Here is a 23,722-nt window from a genome sequence, read left to right as displayed (position 1 = left end):
CTGCGGACCAATTACACCAACGGAAGCGGCGCCAGACATGTCAACATAGGCATACACGTTGATGAGATGCCACTTTATAAAAATCCGTCACAGGTATCTTGGACCATCGTGGGGATGGTTCAGGATCCGTTGCAACAGACAGAGCCGTTTGTGATCGGCACCTATACAGGAGCGAAGTGGCCCCAACGGATGCGTGATTTTCTCCGTCCGTTAGTCGAAGAGGTGAATTCGTTGTATGGACAAAACTTCGCCATAAATGGGGCCTCCGTTAAGGTTGACGGATTCAACACTGATCACAGAGCACTGTGTTTAATAAAAGGTAAGAATTGACGGGACGGGACGGGAATTGACGGGAATCATTGCCAGATTTATCATAATGAGTTTTTTTTTTTTCAGAAGTCTAAGAAGGCTCGCAACTGGCTTGCCACAAGTGCGAAGCCATTGACTGGCAGGAGCAGGAAAAGGGTATGGTGTACCCCATCGAAAAGGGTGCACCGAGAACCGACGCAGGTTTCCGACAGCTCCGATACTTTGGCCACCACAAGGAAGAGCTCGTTGGCGAGGGCGACAACCAAAGGATGGTCCCAATCCGATCGGCTTTGCTAGACATCGCCGATATCGACATGGTACAGGACTTCCGGATCGGCGATGAAGAGCACCTACTACACACAGGTATCATGGCCAAATTGTTACATAATGTCATGAAGGGAAATGGTAGTGAGATTTTGCCGATAGAAGACAGAAAACTAGACAAATTGAATGGCCGTTTAATGAGAACAACGCTACCGTGCGAATGCTCTCCTCGCCGCTTTGTGCCAATTTCCAAAGATTTGGTACAATATAATCTTAATCGTCTTCATTTAGGAAACTTAATGAAGTATGTAGGGATAACATTTTTCAAAAATACAATGCAGCCAGAGCTGTTTGAAATGTTCATACGAGTTTATAGGGGCATGTCCCTTTTAAGCTCGAGCTATTTCAGAGCGCATTGGCCGGTGGCGGAAATTTTTTTTAACCAATTTCTATCGTTGTACAAAGAGAAATTCGGCCAAATAAGTTATAAGTTTCATTGTCTGACTCATCTTGTGGAAGAGGTCACACGATTTGGGCCGTTAAAGAGAAATTCGTGCCGGCCTTTCGATAAGATGCTGAACTCCCTCCGGCACGTTGTGGACAGGCAGCAATCGGCCCTTGACCAGGTAAGTAGTACATTGCTTCTCCGGCAAGCTGCTTTCCGAAAGTCCGGAAATGCGCCTAATTTCCCTCTTGTAAGTAATAAACAGAGAAACGGCACGTATCATAGAGTCCAGGTGCGAGAGGGGTTTACATTAAGAACCAGTCCTTCTGACTGTTGGTTCCTGGTGAAACCCGTGCCACCCGCCGAATCTCCCCGTGTGGTGAAATTTATATCCGCTTCCGTGGACCCTTTCCGGATCAAAGCGGATCCCTTACTAAGTCAAACGGAGCTGTATATTATAATATGCGGAGAAAACTTACCGAAGGAGTTAAATGTGCTGAAATCCAAAGACAACACCAAGACGCTTAACTCCCCCATAGAGTACCCGTTGCAGAGTATTCTCTGCAAGCTGGTTATGCTTCAAGCAGGACCAATATCGACATATACTCCTATGTTCGAAACCCTTCCAGAGCACTAAGTAGTGATAAGTGACAATCAAAAATATTAAGTCTCAAGCTCAAATCAAAATTCTAAAAATAGATCTGGTCTGTTTCAACAACTTATTACCATCCAGAAACAGTTTATTTACCGTATTTTTCCGTGTATTATAAGAGAAAAAAATTGGAAAAAAGTTTTTTATTATGCACTTTTCAGATATGTGATATCCAACAAATACCAAATGATAATAATGTATTATTCTAAATATTCTTTTAATATTCTAAATCAGACTAAAGATAAAATGCGTATACATTGCAAAATTGATATTCTCTGATTGCTCTTCAATGTACTCCTCATTGTCACTCTCTGAAGAGGTACATTGTGACAATAAAGTATCCGGAAATTTGTGATTTAAAAAAATGCTTTATTCGATTTTCGATTATTTTGTGGCGTTAGATTGCTACTTGTGTCAGTGACTTATGGTGAAAAGTTCGGACATTTTAAATTATCACTTAATCTTTGACAGCTGTTTTACTTTACTTTTACAGGTGTTTATTCAAAAATTTCTCAGAGGACCGAGAAGATGTAAACGTCGAAAGCAAAGTTCGGTCGAATGTGAACAGTTTAGCTAACAGTTTTCTTCAATTGCAAGGTCGTGATATGCCACATTAGTTGTTGCCGATAGATAGAACGGTCAATATCGAATATTACCTGCAAGTTTTGCGCAATTTGCGCGAAGCAATCCGCCACAAACGCGAAATGTCGTGAAAATACGGGACTTTTTCAGAAAACTCAACGATTAACGAAACTTTAACGAAAAATATGAAATTGAACGAAGAATTTTTTAACGAAAAAAGTAGGCGTTTCCAAAATGGCGGAAGGGAAATATGTTAGACTTTAGATCCTTTTTTAAAAACAATCTAAAAATCTAAAAACTAAAAAACTACTAAACTACTAATACTAAAAACTATAGTATTAAACTAGAACAACTCAACGAACCATTAAATATATGTTTTATAATAGTAGTGTTTTATACTAATTTTTGTTCTGAACAAAAAAATATATTTATTTGTATTCGTGTGCGAGTTTCTACTGCCTACTCATTCAACGTGTAACATCAGTTTTAGACTCTTCGTTTTAAATTTTTAAATCAAATTTATAGTCGCATTTGGATCCTGTTGGCTGTTGGATCCTGTGCAAAACAATCGCACCGAACAACCGTTCAATTCATTTTAAGTGAAACGTTACCCTCGACACGCAACTCGGTCGGCGGAAAGCTCCACGGCGACTTCCACCCAAAACACCATTCGAAAACGGAAGCGAAGCAGCATTTGCATGCCGGACTAGTGCCGCCGGGCAGGTTGCGGTCGGGCCCGGTCACTTCAAGGCCCAATCCATGGCACTTGGCTCCGCTTCCCTTCCGCGCACTCGTCGCGTGACACGACAGCTGTCACATTTCACGGTTGCGCTCCGCCACAGCAGAACCGTGGCGCGTACCGGTCGGTAATTACAAAATCAGTGCCCGGCGGCAATTCAGGAGAACTTTGGCATTCGTCATCGGGCATGCCGGGGACAGTAGAACGAGCACCGCAATTATCTTCGCCCCACCGGCTGGCTGGCCGGCCGGTCAGCGTCTGCTGCGATCCCGGGCCCCCCTCACGGTAGCCTCCGGCGGGAAACAAACGGCAGCCAGGAAGCCGAACCCGCTCGCCAGAGGAAATGATCGACGAAGGTTGGCGGGCGGCTGGTAGAGGTAAGACCCCCGCGGGGTTGTTTTTCCCATTGGTCAAGTTTAGGTTCTGGTTCTCGCCGTTGTTGTGACTGCCGAACGGAAACATGGCTCGATACACGCTGAGAACCGTCGCCGATTACAGAGACACTCGGTGCGTTATCTCCTCGGTGGCCTTGCGGGGGGAAGGCAAGAGGCATGCCGGGGCCAAGAAGGACTACACTGTGCTGATCGCCCTGCGGCCGAGACGGACAAACGAGCGCAATTTGCGTGCCCGGGAGTTTGCTTTCTTGCGTTTCATCATATTTTTCTCTTCACGCAAAAATGTCTGTTCCGTTTTGCTTGGATTCAGTTTGTGGCTGTTGGTGCAATGCACAATAGAAAGCGGAAGGGTGAACTCACTATTGAGAATAGATTCAAACAATGTCAGTAACAAAAAGATAGTTCGATTACATTGCAGATGGATTGTCATCAATTTATGCGTCTTCATCGGAGAGAAATCATACAGAATTAAGAAAAATATATCGATCGGTTATTGAGATCAAAATATAATTAATCTTGTTATTAAAACGATGGTTCATCTATCATAAACATTCATTAACATAAATCATTTGTCCATAGGTCATTTGTATTTATTACCTATAATTTTCGAAATGTTTCGTATCTTCATAAATTGAATATTCTGCCCACTGAGCCGAACGGAGTAATTTCAAAACACTAATAGCACTAATAGCAAGATACAGCACTAATGTGAACAAAAATGTAACGTAAATGGAACTAGATAGAAACTCATCAGGAACGGACGGGGACGGACTGGATAACAACGAACTGCGTCATGTTTATTAGGATAGAAAAAAGTTCTCCTCTTCTTCTCTTGAAAAATAGCATAAAATAGTAGAATAAATAAAAATATAATTGCCAATTCTGATCAGTATGGTAACGTTTGCACACGAAATTGTAGTGGCGAAGAGTAAAAATTTGTTCATAGAGTTCCTTTAATATTCAAATGCTCTGGGTTTTACTACACCCACTTTGCTTGTTAATACTTACAGAAATAACAATTTGTTTAAATTTTCAAATGATTTTTGGCATTTTCGTGTGTTTTCTCAAGAAAGGCGACTAATTGAGATTGAAAATCTAGCTCAATAGCATTTTAATTGTTTTCCATTGGTCATTGCTGCTCCGACAAAAGCTCACAAAACAAAATCCAATGAGCAAAACAATTTAAACACCGTTTTAAGTTGCTTCGAAAACCGTGTTGCTAATTTATTTGTAAAGTACAGCGCGTGGTTCCGGTGTGGTCAAACCCATCTGATGACTCCTTTGGCGCTATCATTTCGCCCCTCACTGCTGGTACTCGAGACGCTCCTTGGTCGGATCGGTCGCGCGGTCCAATCTGTACATGTACGCCCTGCTGCTGGCCGCATTGATCTCGTTGCGATCAATGGGGACATACTGTATCTGCTCATCGCCGTGCTCACCGAGCATTTTCTTCAGCTGCTGCACCTCTTTGTCCCGAGCTAGTGAGCCCAGCTTCTGCAACAGTTCCGGGTCTTCCTCGAGGGCCTCGTCCAACACCTCCCAGGAGATGAATTTTAGGTCGGACCCGAAGAACAGATCGTCCGAAAGAATATCGATGATGTGATTCAGATCGAGTGGTCGGATCTTCTTGTACGACTTGCCAGCTTCCTCCGGCGCAACTCGTTTCACCGTTTTCATGTACCGCTCGAACCAGTTCGAAGCGCTTCCTTCCGGTTCCGGTGTTGCTCCTTCACGTGGGAGCTGTAAAAGCGAAGTAATTGAAGGTTTAACTCCCTAAACCACGGTAATATGTTTCTACGAACACACACCACGTAGTATCCTCCTGCGCGACGCCCAATCCTGGGAACGCTTTTCGATTGTTTGAGGAAGAAGTTTTCCAAATCGCCACGTCGTCCGATGCGCGGCACACTCTTGGAGAGTTTGATGAAAAATCCGGGTGATTCGCTGGCCACGGCGTAACAGACGAGGCCGAACAACAGCACTGGAAGCTTCATGATCGTAGCTTAAATGTAATTCCTTGACACTGAAGCAATACACAGGAAGATGCCCACACCGACGGACAGCTTCCGAAGTTCCGGTGCACTGCGCGCTGCTAGTGGTTTTATATCACTGGGAGCCGAGAGGCCTCCACGGCCGATCCCATTGTCACTGCTGCCATCAATCGCTAAGGCCACTTCACGCCCGTATCGGATTATGCAAATGCGAATGAGCCCGACTGCAGCTGCAGCCCGCCTTTCGTATGTTTTATGTGTCTGGTTTTCTATTTCGTTGTTTTATTTCTACGTGTGCCCATTAGAAGGGTTGTTGGCCTCGTTTTGTTTGGTACATTCATTAAAAGCAACGACGAATATAATGCTGCAACGGGGCCTCTTTCTATTTGGGGATTTTGGGGACCAACGTTTTTGAAGTAAAACGAATCGTAAGTAGAGTGTAACGAAATTTTTTGCTACAACCAATGCTGCGTGAAAGGTATCAATAATGTTGAATTCGGGGTTTGTAATCTTTGAGGAATGGAATCATAAGGGATAGAAATATCAAGCTATAATTTTTGCCAAGAACAGCAGATAAATCAATCGATTTGACGATAAGAATTTATGCGATTTGCTAAGCATTCGTCATTACGGTGCTGAAATCATATCATCGACATAAATAACAAGATCTCAAATAAGAAAGTGGAACTTTTATTCGTAATTAACAAAAATAAATAATAGCCAGTTTCGACCCCTTTCCTCGCTCATATTAGTGAACTTTGCGCCCACTGGGTGATCTCTGTCGGCAGGAACGCCATACGTTGGACGGCCTGATTGATCTGTCCATACGTTAGCAGTAACCGGTGGAGCTGATATTCTTTCTGCACCTTGGATGACCCACCACCCGGAAGCGGGGCGATCAGTTCTAGCCCCTTCAGGTGCTCGAAAGCCTTCAACGAAACGGCTCGCTCCACGCCCTGCATTGTCGAGCTGGCGTTCGCAAACTTCCCGAATCGTGTCAGGATCATTTCAAAGTTGAACGGATCGCGATCGTAGATCTCCGAGTGGTGCTTCATCGCCACCAGCAGACAGATCTCGAGTGCCGACAGTCCTGCCACGAGCGCTACCTTATCGTCCGCCTCGTAACTTTTCGCGAGCTGCTGAATCCATTCGCACGTGATGGCCGGATTCTCCTCGTCCAATGCGCTCACCAGCTCAAACAGCAGCATTCGGAACGGTCCCTCGATCACCTCGTAATCGTAGATCAGCTGCAGAGCTGTCCGAACTGAAGGATTCTTGACGAGTGCCACTATCTGTCGATTCCATTGTGTGGCCCATTTGGAGGAAAAGCTGAATTCTCGTGGATCGAAGACGTTCCGCAACAACACCAGCTCCTCGTTAGTCTCTATGATCTGCTGCGGTATGCGAGGATGTGTTTCATTATACTTTCGAACATCTTGCTCCGTCGGAAGCTTAAGCAATTCTTCGAACAGCTTCAAGCGAGCATCAAAGTCCGTGTCGAACGACTGAAGGAATATCTGTCGATGGGAAAACCGTGACTTTACACGCTTCTCTAACAATTGAACCACGTCCAATCGGGCCGTCACGCCAACCACACAGATCGGGGCTTGGGCGGACTGGGCCACATCGAAAAGGTTGTACAGTAACGTTTGTTTATGGTGCGCACAGAACAGATCGAATTCCTCCAGCAAAATGATAACACTCTTCGACGTTTGCCGGTCGCCCGACTTCAGGCAGTCGAGCAGGAAGGCCAGGTTTTCGGCAAACGAGCCAAACACCTTCCCATCAACCGCATTCTCAAGCCGCATCTGTGCGGTGGCCGACTTCAGGGCTTGTCGATCATCGGTGTGTATAAGGCCGTTAAGGTAAACGATAAGCGTGTTCCGATGGAACGTTTTCATCGGCAGTAGTTCGGTCAACACAGAAGTGAGGAGCTGAAAATGAATAAAAACCGTTATTTACGCCGTTCAGTTCAATCCGACCGAAGCTTACCGTTGTTTTGCCGCATCCGCGAGGACCAAGCAGCAGCGCGCTGTTGGATTCCCCGCGTTCGGCGGTACGGAGCAGCAAATCACGAATATGCTGCCGCTCGGCTTCATATCCACGGAATGTAGCACGATCTCGGAGTAACCGGGATTTGATAAACCGTCGCGTTTCGTGCACTTCATCCTGTTTCATCCTTTCCTAACTGGCTCTAAACAAATGCGAGAATACCGCCAAAAACAAAGGAGCCGTCCGTCATATGTCGACTTTGTTTGTCATCAGCACGGACTGCTGTTAACCCTTCAGGTGAATCTGAAAACATTTCGAGGCATTCCGATGCAAACGGCAATTGCCAACTTGAGAAAAATGGCAATCCAGTTTAAACAACATATGAACCAATAATAAGCAACGCCAAAGATATTGAATTGTTTCGATCATCTATTTCGAGAAGACGAGTGAAAATTTTAATTCTTTGGTAGTCGACAAACCTGAGTCGACATAGCGAATGCAGCTCAAGTGTCAGGCGTTGTCAACATATCAACGTCAGCATCGAAGAACGCCGAATCTTGAATCTTGCTTACGTGTTGTGTGTTTTGAATCGTAGCAAATCGCAATCTTATCAATAACGACAAATACTACCTTTGCAGCAATAAAAGGTAAACACAACCGTACTTCGTCTTCGCTTACCTCAAGCAAAAGGCAAACGATGTTGAAGTTCTCAATGCTCAGCCGATTGATGCTCAATGATCTTGTTTCGTTCTTCTCGTATCATGATGTTGCCACAACAATCTCAATCTCATCGCCATCTGAAGAACCGGCAGATAAAAGATGGTTGAACTTTCCGCAAGCAACGATCCTTTCCAGCATGGTTTTCCGAACGTGGTATTCATCATTCCGGCCATCATTGTGATCGGCCTCGGTGGTACGTATATTTCTTTGTAGGGGCCAGATTGCCATGGCTATGTGAACGAGCAACTGTAGAAATCGTGAGACATATGGATAACGTGTAATGTAGGAAGTACCGAATGGGTGACGATCCACATTTTTTGGACAATTCCCATGAACGTGGAAGTCCAGTTTTCGGTTGCTCGCTCCTCTGCTTTTGTATCTTGACCATTCATTACATCGCGAAAGGTCATCCAAACTAATCCTGGCACCGGCCGGCAAATTTAGGAGATAACAACAGGCTTACAGTATTGTTGCAACGAATCAAAGTTGCTCCTGTTATCAGCATCGGGCCGACGAGACCAGCGGTGCTGCTTCGTATTGCTTCGATTTTCCTACAGCTTATCGGCACAGTTACCTTTAACCGTTCGTTCCTTTAACACCACCTTTCGGTGAGCGATTCTTGTGCGCAGCAAATGGAGGACGTGGCAGAAGATGTGTTCAATTCGATCGGTTCCGAGGGACCCGCTGCGGCTGCAGGGGGGCATGCTGCTGCCGGCGGTCCTTCTGGGGCCGATGGTGAAGGATTCAAGATGCCCACGATGGAAGAGTTCCTCGGCATGCTAGAATCAATGGATGGTCTGTCGGACGAGGAGAAGGCTCAGCTACGGGCAGAGGTGACACAAAATTCCCTGCGCCAAAGACTCCAGGCCGGATTCAACGATTACCTGGTGTTCGTGGTAATGATCGGTATAATGTTGGCCGTTTTCGGTAAGAAGCACAGCGCCCTGGAAACCGATATCAAATTGAACTATTTTCATTTTCGATGTTACGTTTGTTGGGTAGGAGTAAATAGAAGATTTGAACGCCTTCATCTGTTCAAACAAAATCATGTCACCTCAGTGGGGGCCACCAGCCTCACGTTAAGAGCACCAATCCAGATAGTTTCTGTTTAAACCCGTACCAGGGCTTACGGTATTCCGCAAGGTTTTTTAAACAAAGATGGATCTTTTGGCCGAAAAATTTGCAAAGAAGTTCGCTGAAGCGTCACCAGAAAAGCAGCAAAAGATTGTGGAGGCAATTAGAAAATTGAAGGATATTCCAACTTTGCTCGACGAAATGGAGCAGGCAAGGGCTCGGAAGTTGTTACTCTACAAGCAGTGGGCATTCGGAGGCGCCTTCCTGATTGTGTTGTGTATTTTCGGTGAGCAACTCAGTAGACCTGAAATCGATTGACGACGTCAACTAAATGATTTTGAATCGAATGCGAAGCCAGATGACCGTCTGGTGGCGCAGGTCATTGCAAATGCATTCCTCCCACCGGTGGTAATGAAGCCACAAAACTTCACGGCTCCCGTGGAACTCGTCCACGAGCCACGCGAAAACCGCACAGGTCCGTTATCAGAGGGAGAAGAAAAAGTGTACCCTACGGTACAGTAAGTAGGTAACGTGCTTGCGTTTTCTGTGGTTAGCACCTTTTCCCACTGTTCAGCTCATTATCGTTCTGGTCAACTTTACGGCGACCGCTAATGTCTCAATGCTCAGTGCCACGTCACACCCATCACCGTCGTCGCCACCTGTGGGGTTAATCATTGACTTTATCAGCCGATAAGCAAGCGCTTGTGGGCTGCTTCTTCGTGCGTACACCGCAGTTGGAGGCCATTAGTAAATATCCATCCAGCCCGTGCTCACCTACTGTGTTCATTATCGTGGGTACCGGTAATAATTTGGTCCAGTGTGCGTTCTCGCCAGCGAAACGACGCAACCATGGCAACGGACAACGGCTATCTGGAGAACCCTTTCGAAGAGGCACTCCACTCGGTGGCCCTTTCCGAGCTGCTGAAGGACGACGAAAAGCGATCGTTGGCGCAACAGTTTCAGGAAAATTTGCGCACCCTGTCCGACATGTTTGTTAACCTTTCGGATGAAGATAAGCAAAAGTTCGCGCAAGAGTTTAAGGGAAAGTTTGTTAAAACGTTGTCGCATTTGAATGAATTTTCGAAGCAGAAAAAACTCGCACAAGCGATGGGCAGCGGAGCTGCGACGGCTCAAGCGGACGATCTTCGCAATCAGTTCACAGTGGCAGGATCGATCAGTGCCGTGGTGGGAGTACTTTTCACCGACGGTTCCTTATGGCCAACGCCACTCGGGTACGCCATGTTGGCATGCATGTTACTGCTGTTGTGTGAGTGTGCAGAGAGACCAAAACAGGCCATTAGGAAGCCATAATTGGGTTCCCGATTTCGTTCATTTATCAGGTGGAAGTGGAAATCCCCAAGATAACAGCTGTTGATCGTCTGTCTCTCTCTCTCTTCCCTCGATTTTTTGCAGCATTTTTCGGCTACAAACTTTACCTATCGCTCACCGAGAAGGAGCGCAAGCGGGAGGAAAAGCTGAAGGCGAAACAGGAGAAAACGAAGAAGAAGAAATGATTGCCGCCTGTCGTTACTATGGCGACCACCACCAGTACCGCCAAATCGATCGACCATCTTACCGGTAGCGGTGGTGCCAGTGGTGGCGCTGCCGGAAGAGGAAGTGGCCGTCGGCAATCGCAGCCACCGTCCCAGCACAAACATTCCAGAGGAAAAAGACTTGGCAAAGCCTAGCCGTTAAGGAGGGACACACACAGAGACTAGATATTTATCGTCCCTCGACTTCTTCTCCAAACGTGTAGATTAACCGTTGAAGCCATCTCTTCCCGTACGATGACGCCTCGTTAGCTTTTGTAGTTTGTTTGTAGAAAAGGCGCATGTTGAACCGATGTTTACGAATGTCCAAACTTTTCCTTTTAAAAAGAATGTTAAATTGCTTCCATCTTCTTCAGAGGCTAGTTGTCTTTCCATGGCCAGTCGAACAGCGGTTAGCATAATTGATTTTCATTCCATAACAGACGGAAATATAATTGGTAGTCAAACAGTAGCTTACAATTCCGTTTCAAAAATTGAACTGCATTTTCCAAAAAAAGCAAATAGGAAACCGCGAAGAGATACCGACGCCGCCGAGCGGAGACATGCAATCAGTTACTTTTCCACGTTTATGTGCAACATGATGTATTTTAGCGTATGGTTGAACGATATATGTACACACATTAATAAACCTATAGTGTTCGAAAAACTAAAACCATGAGTTGTCCTACTACAGCCATATTTGGATATATTTTCGTCGTCGTCCTAACATTGATCAATGGAATCCTGTGAGGCAGATATACTATGTTGTTTCTGGGAGTTCTGAATGCACAATGTATTTTTTAACACAGTAGTAGTAGCAGAATCGCTGATAGTACATCACCTTAAGATGATAAATGATAGGGTATCATGGCCGTTGATGTTTCTGAATCTTGATGATTCTTACAGATGCAATAAAAAAAGTATAGTGAAACAAATACAAGCTGTGTAAATCGGCGGCCAGAGTCCATTTTTTATCGCAATGATTTGATAGTTGATCAGTCCCTGTGTTGTTTCGGTAGCCAGATGATCCAACTATTGTAGACGATAAACGCGAATTAAGCTTCAGCTTGTAAAGCTAATTAAAGCTGTGCACGATCACGAAACGTTTTCCTCGGTGAAAAACACGCCAAACAGAAGCTACGTTAATGAGGTACTGTGTAAAGTAGAGCAGGCCAAAATCTACCTGAAAAAAGCGCCCATCTAAACACCAGCCATTCGGCAGTTTTTATTTGAATTTCGTTTCACTTCAAAGCGTGTAACAGTTTACGGTAAGCTACTTTCTAGGTCAAGGCAAAAATTATGCGTTCTGCTAAATATGTTTTGCTGTATCTTAAAAAAGAATCAAATTTCTAACGTCACTAATAAGGCGCTTTCTTTTCATTAATTCTTGCCTACGGCGACACTATAGCGAAATAAAGGATTGCACATCGTTGATAATAAACATTTTATTTTTTTGTGTCTATTTTTCTGCAATGACATTGTTCTTTTATTTTAAGAGCGCACTTTCGAAACGGCCGTTGTAGCAATATTATGCTGTTATGTACGTTGATTAAAGTGTGGTGTATATACTAAAAAGAAAAACACAGTCAGTTAAAACTCTATTTCTTATGCCTTCCTAAAACTGCAATAGTGCCTATCCGATAAAAAATAACATTAGAAAACCCGATCAATTCGTCTTTCGCGCGCTCAACACGCTCATCTTCTCCTGCTCTATCCCTCTCTCTCTCTCTCACTCGCTATCTCTGTCCCTTTGCTCAGCGCGGATTTGTACTAATAAAACATGTTTTTTGTGTGTTTCTTTTCGGTTCTGTGTGTAGAGCACCAAAGCAACAACTTTTTGTGCTTCCTTTATTTTATGTATAAATGCCTTCGATGTGATGCTCCGGTTCAGATTGTCCCGTTCGCACAGTTTACACAGCACACGGTTTTTCCTCCCTTTCTGCGTTACGTACATCGCCACGCGGGTGGCGAAACGATGACCAACGATGGCACATTACGGTGTGGGTGGCAAATAGCAAACAAAAGGGGCAAGATTTTTTACGCTTCTTCAAGACAAATCGCGGGTCCGGAAATGAAAACATAGATAAAAAGTTCTAAAGCAAAAACAAACCAATTAACCCCTGAATGGAGGTCGCTTTCCATTGACATTGCACAATATTCGACCGGGCGCACGCAGGGGCGCGTTCCATGCCCTACAGTTCGTTGCCTGTTGGCGTGCGAATGATTAAAACCGTTCTTCCAGCTACCCCAACGCCCTCATCGGGCTGCACACTAACTTTACGTAAACTACTATTTTTCTTCGATAGACAATTTTACCTAAACAACATAAACTAGAAAAATAAACTATGCAAAGCTGCAAACGCTTCGCTCCATTTAAAACATGTTAACATTATTTAGAAAGATAAAACTTTGTCAACGTATCCCTTCTCGTTCTTCTTGTTGCCTCTTAATTGCCGTCGTCATCGATCGATCCGTCACCGGGTGCTCCTGGGCTGTGGACCGCTTTCATCAGAATATTGCCGTTCGGTTTCAGCTCAAGCTGAAACAGCGTCTCGTCCCGCACGTTGTTCAGCACGTCCTCCGTGAGCAGAACCTGTATTCCGCTCGGCCCATTGATCAGCAACTGCAGCTTGGGGCCACAGGATGACGAAGAGATCGGCGATGCGGGCGAAGGCACCGACTGATGCGGGCCATTACCATTTTGAGTGGCCAGCTTAAGGACTCCACCGCCACCACTGGGCCGAATACCACCAAACGAGCCGCCATTCCAACCGCTGGTCTCCGACGTCGTAGAATTTGGTGTATTGAGAGCATTGATCGCCTCCAGGAAGCCGGGAACTTTCGACAGATTTTGCACCAGCTCGGCGATCGTGTTCAGATGCAGATAGATCGCGTGGTAAATGTTAGCCTCGAAGCTGACGTAGATCGTGAGGCGCGGCGTGATGGCCCTGCGGGTGGAACGAGCGTTTAGTGCAAAAAATCAACGTCTCAAAACCTGTCATGAACCGCGGTTGCTTTGACACACTTTCATGTATGATCGTAACCGGCCGATCGTAGCTTTGGAGGAATTACTTACTTCGAATGAAGAATGTTAAACATTCTAATGCCATCCGCAAGTCCGCAGATTTTGCATAGGTCATCTTTCGACATTCTACAATGAAAACGAGAAAGGAAAAGAAAAGGATTTGAAAATTGTCCGCCAACAGAGTGAAAGTTTCGACGACGGAGCGTTCCCCGACCCGTTACGAACCTCAGTATGTCGGAACCGGAAAACTGTGCAAACATTTTCCCGTAGGCCGACAGGCGATGGACGGCCAACCACTGCGCGACGCCTCCGGGGCTAGTTTCGCGCGTAATGCACGGCACATAATCGTCGAGTTCGCTCGGAGGTTGCTGTGGTGACAGCACGGCCTGCTGATGATCTATCAGGGGTTTGCAGAGCCCGTTCGTCGAGCTAACGTTGCTGATGCCGATCGGATTGTTGGCGTTGCTGCTCTGGACGGCTGCAGCCACTGCGGCCGCAATGGTGGCCGTTGGTTTGCTACCAACATTAACATTCCCGTTGCACTGCAGCACGGTCGACATAATGGTCTCCAGCTTCGTGTACTGTGCGGGCGATGTCGGACCTCCGCCCAACAGTGGAGATACGTTGCGCTTAATGCTAAAACAAACACAAACAAATCATGTGAAAATGGAATGGATGCATTAAAAATAACGCAAGTTGGTCACTTACTGGTCGGGACTGAAGCTTCCTCCAAGCGGGAGCAGCACGGAATCGGTCGTAATGTCCGACAGTATTGTGCAATCGCAGCTTCGTTGATACTTTTCTTGCTCCGTGGCGGGACGTTTGAGTATTTTCTCCCGATCTTGTTTGTGTTTGCGGTCTGCTCCTTTCAGTTTAAACACCTGAGTATAACGAGACCATGGGTTAACCAAATGGCTGGATCTTTCGGCGTTGACCGTTCGATCACTAACCTTTATCTGACAAGCTGCGGCGTGGAGCGGTCGTACCGTGTCCTTATCGTCTCCTGCGGTACCATTGCTTGCTCCGTTCTGCAGCCCGCCGTTATCGATATAGGTTTCAACCTGAATCCGAAACGGAACACCCTTTTCACCGCCGTGCTTTTTCGGTGTAAACTCCGTCGAAATGCAGTTCACCTTTACGTAAACGCCGACCTCCTTCATCGGATCCCAGAACACCTCGATCGTGTTGAGTAGATTATTGTTTGTGGGTTGTACCTGCAGCAGCCCGTACGACAGCGGAATGTCGACCTGTGCGAAAAAGGTAGCAACCGACAACATATTTAACCCAGGCGAAGGCGACCGACAACCACATTAACTTACGTCGAGAATTCGTTCACCTGGACGGGAAACCTGCCAAAGTTGCATCTGCTCCCGCTCCATGTACTGCAGGCGGCGCTCGTGGAAGCATATTTTTATAATACTTTTCAAAATCTTGCCCCGAAACGGGGACAGATCGCCGAGCTTCTTGAGCTTGATTTCGTAACTTTGACCCTGGTTAAGGTACGTGAGAGATTCTTCATTGTTCTTCGTGGCTATCGACGTTGCCGCCGCCAGTACGTACTGGAACCTGTGCCGGAAATGCGTGATTAGTTGTCAAATTAAATGGGAAGATAGATCGGATCAACGCGCGCTCCGTACCGATTGTGATCGTCGTGTGCTTTCTCGCCGCGTGATGCTACTCCTAGCGTTCCATCCTGATTCATCTGCAGCACAGCTGGTGAAGAAACAATAAAAAGCATAGGAATTTCATTACAAGCGAACACATACACACGCAAACGCACGAGCGCGTTTCGGCACACCTTCCCAGAGGACATGTCAAGTCCCAGACAGACAGAGAGAGTGAGAGAAAAACCAGAAATATAATAATGAAGAAAGTAAACGATGCAAAACTATTCACAACCACTGGCTAATGAAAACGGTACACGGAGTGCCCGCGGGCCTAAAAATATGAAACCAACCGGACCGGATCGGGGTAACCACCACAATACATCCATTAGCGACGGGTGTTGCCTCGGAATCGAGAGCGTTTCGAGCATCCAGCCACAGCTCTACACACTACACGCCTGGCTCCTGGCAACAAATGCATTTCATCAGCGTGCTCGACAGCGTTTAAATGCCACCCATCGGAACCGGCTCGACCGCTCTCCGTCCGGCAACTCGATAATTTGCACTGCATGATGGCATTCCTCGGGCTCGCCGGGCTCGAGCGGATCGGCGCCGTGCGTATGTGGCGTCGGCGACTAGAGTCGTTTTGGGACAGTTCAACGTTTAGCTTTTTGACCATTTCAAATAGCGCAGGTTTTGGGCGCGGAAGTAGAATGCAAAACTTCTTAGTGCGTCACCAAACGCTGTGGAGTTATGAAAAGCGGAAGGAATTGATTAACGTATTTACACTACCATTAAACACCCTGCTTGACAAGGTTTCAATTATGAAATGACTCCATAAGTTGCCGATTTAATGAATAATGCATAGTTCTCGTGGCTTTAATTAAAATTAATGACCACCAGTCTCGCCGATGTCCTCAAACAGTTTGGCAGATAGTGTCACGTAGTATACTTTCAGGCGCCGTTTTGAGCGCCACATAAAGTTATATTCCTCCTCCTCCAGTAACTCACCTCCATTGTTGTCCGTATCAAGGCGGTTATTTTGCAAAAACGTTTGCAGAGTGCTGAGCCCAGTACCGATCGCAGGGTTGCTTATCAATCCTTGCCCGCTGTTGAGGGCATTTGGTACCGCTTGTTGTTGCTGCTGCTGCGGAAATTGAGCCACCTGCGGCTGCTGCTGGTGATGTTGCTGTTGTTGTGGCTGCTGCTGCTGCTGGTGAGAATTGCCTCCATTGCCAGGGCTCACTCCAGCGGCACCACCGTTTCCTGCTGCACCAAGCGGCTGCTGCAATCCTGCTGGTGCTGCTGTGGAGTGCTGTGAGTGGTCAGTGGTTCCTGCTCCGTGCTGCTGCAGTAGTGCTTGTTGCTGTTGTTGAAGCTGATGCTGTTGCTGTTGCTGCTGCTGCTGTTGTTGGTGCTGCTGCTGTTGTTGCTGTTGCGGCTTTTTGGGAGACAAAATAAAACACATATTAGATTATGAAGGATGAAGCTTACCAAAAGCTTACCTTTTGCGGCGGTGAAGGGAGCTCCTGTTTGAACACGGGAAAGTTCAGCAACGAATCACTGTGAACCGAGAACAAATAGAACCAACATGAGCCACGTTCTGTTGCGCAAGAAGCTACCGCTTCTCGGTAGACGAGATCGGCCCCCCGGGGGAAGCTATCTTACCTGATGTAACCGTTGCTCGACAGCTCGTTGCTGAGATCGAGATCGAGTTCGTCTGCCCAACGCATGCTTCCTGCCAGGTGTTGGGGAATATAAAGCAAACACACGAAACGAAACAATTAATTCACAAGTTCCAAAAATGCCCGGAGGCCGGAGTCACACGAAACAAAGCGTGTTCGAACGTTGCTCATGGCGCTTCTTTTGCACACATAGACGCCAAGTGGAAAGGGGTTTCGGCAACAAATTATCACCTAGATCGTTGTTGTTCGCCGTGCCACCGTTGTTGATGTTGCTAGTGGTGCTGGTGATGGCGGTGGTGTTGGGATGGAAATTACCGCTCCCATTGGCCACCATGTCGCCACTGCCACCGGCGGTGCCGTAGCTACCGGTGGTGCCAGTACCTCCGGCGACACACTTCAATCGTTTCCTCAGGCAATCCTTATCCATCGTGTCACACCCGAAACCGTACGTTTCGCACATCTCCACCACGGCTCTTGGTCTCATATATAATTGTTTCCCGCCCGAGGGGGGCTTATACTGAGCGGCTTACTGCTGAGAGCAGTGCAATCGGGCAACTCGCGATCGAAACGAATAGGCAAAACGAATTAAAATGGTCGCGGCCCTTTCCACCTCTACGGCGAAGTAGTACACCGGTAGCGTGGTGTCACTGGGACGGCGACTTTCCGTGGCTTTGCGTCACACACAACACAGCACGGCAACAGCGATGGCCGCCGGTGGCATGTAACAACCTGTGATTAAAGCACACACAATGTCCGTTCCCAGGAGCAGAGCGCGGCGCAGCAATCATCGCCACCATCACCACGCCTAATCCACCATCACAAGTGCACTTTGGCGGTGGTGCTTGGTCACTCTTCTCGGCCGGGCCAGCAGCTGATAGCGGCGATAACCGATAGAGCTGGAGGTTGAGCATCGGCGCGTCGGGAGCAAGTAAACAGTGCCCACTGCGCACACACTACGTGACGATGACGATGGTTGTGCCCGTTGTGTACAGATGTTTGTGGCCGCGGCGTGCACTCTCCCCGAGGTCACCAGTGAACCATCATCTTGGGCTGAATCTGTGCTCCGCTCGTAGCACTACGACCGATCTGAGCGATCAAGGCGCGCACGCGCACACACCACCGCGGATAACACTGCGCGCTGGGAAATCCTCACTTCCTACAGCGAACCTGATACGGAGGCGCTGACAAACAGTTGATGTCTTGCAACACAGATCGATGCGCCTCCATCGATCGATCAGCGACGACAGAGGACAGACGGTTCAAACCGGATGACCGATCGGCCCGCAAGGCCGTACACAACTTTCACGCAGCCAGCCGAGTAGCGAGGACACGCGGCGTACGCGGACTCACTTGTTCGCACTCTCTGTTCAGCGGCGGTGGGTGTGTTCTCGCGAGACCCACCAAAACCGGACACTTGCCGAGCGGCGGGTGCTTCGCGACATCACCACTTCTCCCCCTGCGCAGCGCAGCCGCGTCGTTGTTGTTTGTCGAAAAGTTTATCTTGATAAATTTACACTTTATCAACAGCAGTAAATATGTCAGACAAAGCCTTGCCCGGTTTCAGCGGGTCGTCTTCCTCAGCATGGGCACTGATAGGGGCCGCACCGCGATTTCGTCCCAGAATGTATGGTCCAGTGTGAGGTGCCGTTTCGTTTCGCAAAACCGTCGAAACTCGGTGGACTCAAACAACGCTAACAAAAACCGGGGATCACCACACGAACAACCTCCGGATGGTGGCGGGGATGTGGTAATCCACTCCAAAGCCGCAACAATGTTGTTGTACGGTACGATGCGCGTCAGTTGAGCAGTGGTGCTGCTCGAGTAGCTTCGATGCTCTTGCCGACTGAAGCCTGTCGTGGCCTGGGTGAGAGAATTCACCGTGTAGCGAGACGAGGGTTGTTATCAGCTGCTGCTGCTGCTGTTCTTCCATGTCCTACTGTCCTGTCCACGGCGGGTGGGAAGAGACTGATGATGATGACGTAAAATTGACCTTTTCAATCAGCAATCTCGGGGCGCGACAGGGAAAGAACCACTCCGGAATCCGTGTGTGTCTTGAGCTGTAGGATCTTCCATCTTAGACTGTGTCCGTGCCATAGACCCTTCGTCATCAGCGCGCCATTGTTCCCCAATGGGTGGTGTTGGTAGACCATCCAGACCACCGTCTGTGAACTTCAATCAATTTATGCGCAGTCTTATCAGTGCCCCTCGGAGCCAGACTGTGTGATGGCCGCTGGGTAGAATTACAAACCCCAACCCTGCGATCGGTACCGCCACGAAGCAGACGTTCGTTTGTGTGCGTTCCAGTTGAGTTCCGTTCATTGCGCATGTAAGGTTCATTTCGAAATGTTCCCGTTGTGCGATTGATTCGATCTGTCGTTCAAGACAAATGTTTGCTTCTGCTCTAAAATGTGTAAGAAACAGAAACTTACTTACTTACTTACTGGTCCTGGTCCGCCGTGTTACTGGCGTGACAAAGGGATGAAGTAAAACATCTCCACTGTTGGCGACTAAAGAGATGATGATGATGATGTTGTTAAATATCCGGGCTTTGGTGTTCAGAGTGATCTGGTTTGAGCGCCGGATATTTTTGAGACCTGCAAAGGCACCACTAGCCTTCCTGATCCGCGTGGCTATATCCCTTTTGGTGCCCGCATCAGGCGTTATCTGGCTACCAAGATACTGGAAGGTTTCCACCTGCTCAACTTGTTGGCCCGCTACTGTGAAGCTGGTGGAATTACCAACGTTCACTTTCTTTGACTTAGTTTTCGCGAGAGCAAAACATTGTCGTCGGCTAGGGTCTGTTGGTCTGCGACATTCGGGACTCGGAAAAGTTCCTCGAAGTGCTCAGTCCATCGTTTAAGTTGGTCAGTTCGATCAGTCAATAACTGGCCAGCTCTGTCCTTCAACGGTATTCGGGTATTTTTCCTGGCACCAGTGAGGCGGCGAGAGATATCGTACAACAAGCGGATGTCACCATTGGCAGTGGCGGTTTCTCCCTCTTAGGCTAGGGAGTTGGTCCAAGCTTTCTTGTCCCGCCTACAAGCTTGTCTAACACCTCTCTCCAACTCGGCGTATTTTTGGCGGGCTACGGTCTTAGCCGCTCTGGTTCTCGCTCGCTCAATACTGGTCATAAGGTTCCATCCGAGATCCCATTCCCTTCGTTCACTGCGCGCTTTGCCGAGGGTTTTATCACTCGGCGAGATGAAGACATCCTTGATAACGTTCCATAGCTCTTCGACCGAAGAAACAGGAACGTCAGCTTTAATCGAACCACGGGCGCTGCTGGGATGGCCACGTGTGGCCTCTATGCATCTCGTCGTGCATTCCGAACACAGTGCGCGCTGATGGTGATAATTTCTGGATCAAATATTGTTATTCATCAATCCGAGAGCCACCTTCGTGACTGGCTCTGATACAGAACCGGTCTGGAAGACATGTACGGGGACACACTGCTTATTGCATAGTACCCGAGGGAAACATTTTAATATTTATGCAAACGAAGGTTCGCTGACGTCAGGCCGTAGTGCAGCGTTAACAGCGCAATAAACATCGTTTGGTTGGCGCGCTGCAGTTTGACACATTTATTTAATTTATTTAGAACGACCGCTCGAACCCGGGAGAAACCTTCGCCGGTCGGACCTTTATCCGCCGGCCAGTGCAACGGCGCAGTGTTTATCGCGTATCGCGTAGCGAAGCAGCTTAAGATTAGTTTATGGCCCCTGGTGAGCCCACGGGACACCGAAAGGCAAAACTTACCCTTGCGCCGTGCGTCACGCTCCTTATCGATATTGGCGATCTTCGTATCGGTACCATCGGTATCCTCCTCCTGCGGGGACAGCCACTCCATACGTCGCTTGCGACTCGGCAGGATTGCGTTGCTAATGTAGGTGGCAGCCGCGTCTGGCTGCTGCTGCGGCTGCTGTTGTTGCTGTTGGTTCTGCTGCTGCTGCTGCTGCTGCTGTTGAGAAGCGGCAACAGTTGCGACCGCTACGGCAGCGGTTGTGACCGCAACCGCAGTGACCGTGGCCGATGAGTTGGTTGTATCGTTACTGGCGCTGGTCGACGCGGTGATCGCGGTGTGCATTTTGTTGTAGTCCACCGACCACGACTCCTTCGAATCCGGTGGGGAGTCGACAAAGTTGTTCTGATACTCCTGGAAGTTGTTCGGCGAACCGCTGTACGTGTCCTCGTTATCCAGGTTGTAACCGGAAGTGATCTACGAAAAAAAAGGATTGTTATCAATTCCCATGGATAGGTTCCCATCAACGAACGTTTGTCAACCATTGCAGCTATGTTTCTTCACCCTTCCTTTCTCCCTTGGGGGACCTTCACGGACATATTGAAGCTTGAAGGAACACCCCGGTGCCGAAGAAGAACTGACCGAACGTTTGGTATCGCCACTGTGGCTTCTGACAAATTTGAGGAAACCTCTACCAATTCCCACATCTGCCATAATTGAATAATCGCCGCATGTTAATGATATGGTAAAAATCGCACGCAGCAATTTACTTCGCTTGATTGACGGACGCTTCGCTACATTATCGAAAACGCAAAGAGAAGCACCAGAAGTGATATGACCAAGGGGGGAGCCTCGCGCCAAATCGATTGGCGCGTCTCGCTATTCTGGGATGCGCACAATTGCTAATTGTTTGTCGTGACTCGCCCAATTACGACGGAAATCGAAAAGAAATCATTCAATTATTCGGCTGCCTATCGCCGAACGCCCGCGGGCCAAATAGGGGGGCCGGCGGTGCACAGTAACAACAGCTACCCTCATTGCGCTCCCTTCAATCCGGACAGTGATTTGCTGCAATTAAATGTCACATCTTCTGGAAATGGGCACAACGGGAACCGGTTGACACAATTTCGTCCGTCCGCCCTGTGTGTTACACTTTGCCTTCGGTCCTGATAACAGCCCCCCGTACAAAAAACGCAATCGATGAGCACGCCCGCCAAGATGGCGCGCGTCTCGGTGTAAAACATTCCCATTTGAGTGCAAAACACACCAAACAGCGAAGTGCTTTCGCCCAAAAAACAAGAATTCGCTGGCTCATTTCGCTCAAGTCAGCTCGTCACGTGTCAGGTCGGGTTGATCAATATTTTTGTATTGCAACTCCAGCCACCCAACAAAAGCTCCGGCACTACGGAAACGTTTTACAAACAACCTTTGTTGAGAGGCAAAGAAAAAGCGGCAATTCCTGGCGCGTCATCAGGCCCCCATCGTCGTCGTCGAGAAGATCGACTTGGCCACCCGGGACATCATCGCGGTCGGAATTTGTTGACGGCAATTTATAATCTGCTGCCGAACGAAACCAACACCACCGCTCACCGGAGCGGGTGATAAGATAGGGAGCGGAAGTGCCATCGAAAGAGCGCCGAGAGCTCCAAATCGCGAAATGTGACCGATTAACCTTGCCACATACACCAGGCTTTGGCCGTCTCGATTCAAAAGTCTCCACCAATTCAAAGGCTCCGGAAAGCCTCAAAGAATAAGGCAACGCAACGCAAGGAACATGAGGATCGTCTCCTTGAGACGATCATCAGCGGCCAAGTGTGCAGAGAGTGCCGCTGTTCGGTCGGTCGGTCGATCTCCTCCGTCTGGGTAATCTTGTTGGCCCTGATCCGATGTCCTGATGACACCGAAAACCGACGAGCCGCGTAAAGGTTCCTCTCGGTAGTAAACAAGCTTCGGCAAGCACGATTTGCGTGCGGACCGACGAAGGACGTCCGGTTGGTTTCGCCGATTGGACGGACGGAGCCGCCGCATACCTGTTCGAAATCTTGCTGCCGTCTGCTGGGCTGCACCGCCGGCAGTTGTTGTGGTGAACCTTGTTGCTGTTGCTGTTGCTGCTGCTGCTGATATTGGTACGTGCTGGCGTCACCGGAAAATTCCATTTGTTCGAACTCTTCCTCGAACGAGCGGCACAGCAGATGGAAATCCAATGCTTCGAGCGGATTGGGCTGCTGAAGCTGCTGTTGCTGTTGCTGCTGATGCTGCTGCTGTACGTGCAGCTGTTGCTCCAGGTGCTGGTCTCCCCGTTGCCGGCTACCGAGGATCGTACGGTGCAGAACGGCCACTTCCGGTCCCGGTTGGCCGCACGGTGGAAAGTGCTTGTGGTGATGGTGATGCTGTGTCTGGTCAAAGGCACTGCTGTGTAGTTTGGCCAACAGAGATACGGCCGTCGCCATTCGCGTAAACCAGCGACACTCTACCAACGCCGGGCCCGAAGAATTGTGGATGGCTTAAGTACTGGTGCGTTTGCGTGCCGGCGGCTGCTGGGCGAGCTCCGAGCCCGACGGAGGCTCCCACGGAGGCACAGTCGGCGGTCGGCGTGTTCCGGAGTGGACGGAACTTCATCGACCCTCGGAGAGCGGAAAATTGGCGGTGGGGTGCGTTAAGTGTATGCTGCGCGCGCGTGTTGGTGCGTCGAAGGTTGCTACGATTCGGTTCGTTCGTTTCGCCGTTCGGTCCACAAAACAGAAGACGGGACGGGACGGGATGACGTTTTTGGTGCGGCCGTCTTAGAAAATGCAATCTTGGCACACGTGCGTCGTAGTGGCCGAAAGAGCCCCGTCGATAAAAGTAATTTTTTGTTAAATATTAAGGACGATAGGAGGTAGAGGTAGTGAATCGTTTTTGTTTCCGCTTCTTCGCAAGAGTCCACGCACTAAAGCTAACGCGGCTAACGTTCTACGACTTATGCAGTAACACAGTT

At 48.3% G+C, this 23,722-nt stretch overlaps 4 protein-coding genes across 5 annotated transcripts; 1 reads left to right on the top strand and 3 right to left on the bottom strand.

Annotated features, from left to right (window-relative positions):
* Positions 1–4,688: 4,688 nt before the first annotated feature.
* LOC131216788 (uncharacterized) lies at positions 4,689–5,380 on the bottom strand. Its single transcript, XM_058211367.1, has 2 exons — positions 5,198–5,380; positions 4,689–5,126 (listed from the first exon to the last, which is right to left on the bottom strand). The coding sequence occupies exons 1-2, from the start codon at positions 5,378–5,380 to the stop codon at positions 4,689–4,691; spliced, it is 621 nt and encodes a 206-aa protein (XP_058067350.1).
* Positions 5,381–6,113: 733 nt separating this feature from the next.
* Positions 6,114–7,555, bottom strand: LOC131215603 (origin recognition complex subunit 4). The gene is made up of 2 exons (XM_058209995.1): positions 7,370–7,555; positions 6,114–7,311 (listed from the first exon to the last, which is right to left on the bottom strand). Exons 1-2 carry the CDS (start codon positions 7,553–7,555, stop codon positions 6,121–6,123), a joined length of 1,377 nt encoding a protein of 458 aa, XP_058065978.1. The 3' UTR covers positions 6,114–6,120.
* A 1,114-nt stretch (positions 7,556–8,669) lies between these two features.
* Positions 8,670–12,137, top strand: LOC131206303 (uncharacterized). Of its 2 annotated transcripts, none has more exons than XM_058198812.1 (2): positions 8,670–9,016; positions 10,577–12,126. In XM_058198812.1, exons 1-2 carry the CDS (start codon positions 8,722–8,724, stop codon positions 10,675–10,677), a joined length of 396 nt encoding a protein of 131 aa, XP_058054795.1. In that variant the 5' UTR covers positions 8,670–8,721; the 3' UTR covers positions 10,678–12,126. The 2 variants fall into 2 exon arrangements, with proteins under 2 accessions (XP_058054795.1, XP_058054794.1); XM_058198811.1 differs by lacking the exon at positions 8,670–9,016 and adding an exon at positions 9,856–10,430 and having other exon boundaries at positions 10,577–12,137.
* On the bottom strand, positions 12,123–23,517 carry LOC131206302 (uncharacterized). Its single transcript, XM_058198810.1, has 12 exons — positions 22,776–23,517; positions 20,763–21,222; positions 16,990–17,059; positions 16,827–16,884; positions 16,333–16,762; positions 15,355–15,430; positions 15,037–15,283; positions 14,668–14,964; positions 14,426–14,598; positions 13,943–14,353; positions 13,769–13,843; positions 12,123–13,640 (listed from the first exon to the last, which is right to left on the bottom strand). Exons 1-12 carry the CDS (start codon positions 23,193–23,195, stop codon positions 13,139–13,141), a joined length of 3,219 nt encoding a protein of 1,072 aa, XP_058054793.1. The 5' UTR covers positions 23,196–23,517; the 3' UTR covers positions 12,123–13,138.
* Between the last annotated feature and the right edge of the window lie 205 nt (positions 23,518–23,722).

Source organism: Anopheles bellator, chromosome 1 (assembly GCF_943735745.2).
Source record: "Anopheles bellator chromosome 1, idAnoBellAS_SP24_06.2, whole genome shotgun sequence".
Taxonomy (NCBI): Eukaryota; Metazoa; Arthropoda; class Insecta; order Diptera; family Culicidae; genus Anopheles; species Anopheles bellator.
Note: the sequence above shows the minus strand (reverse complement) of the source record. Positions and strands in the feature narration are given on the sequence as shown.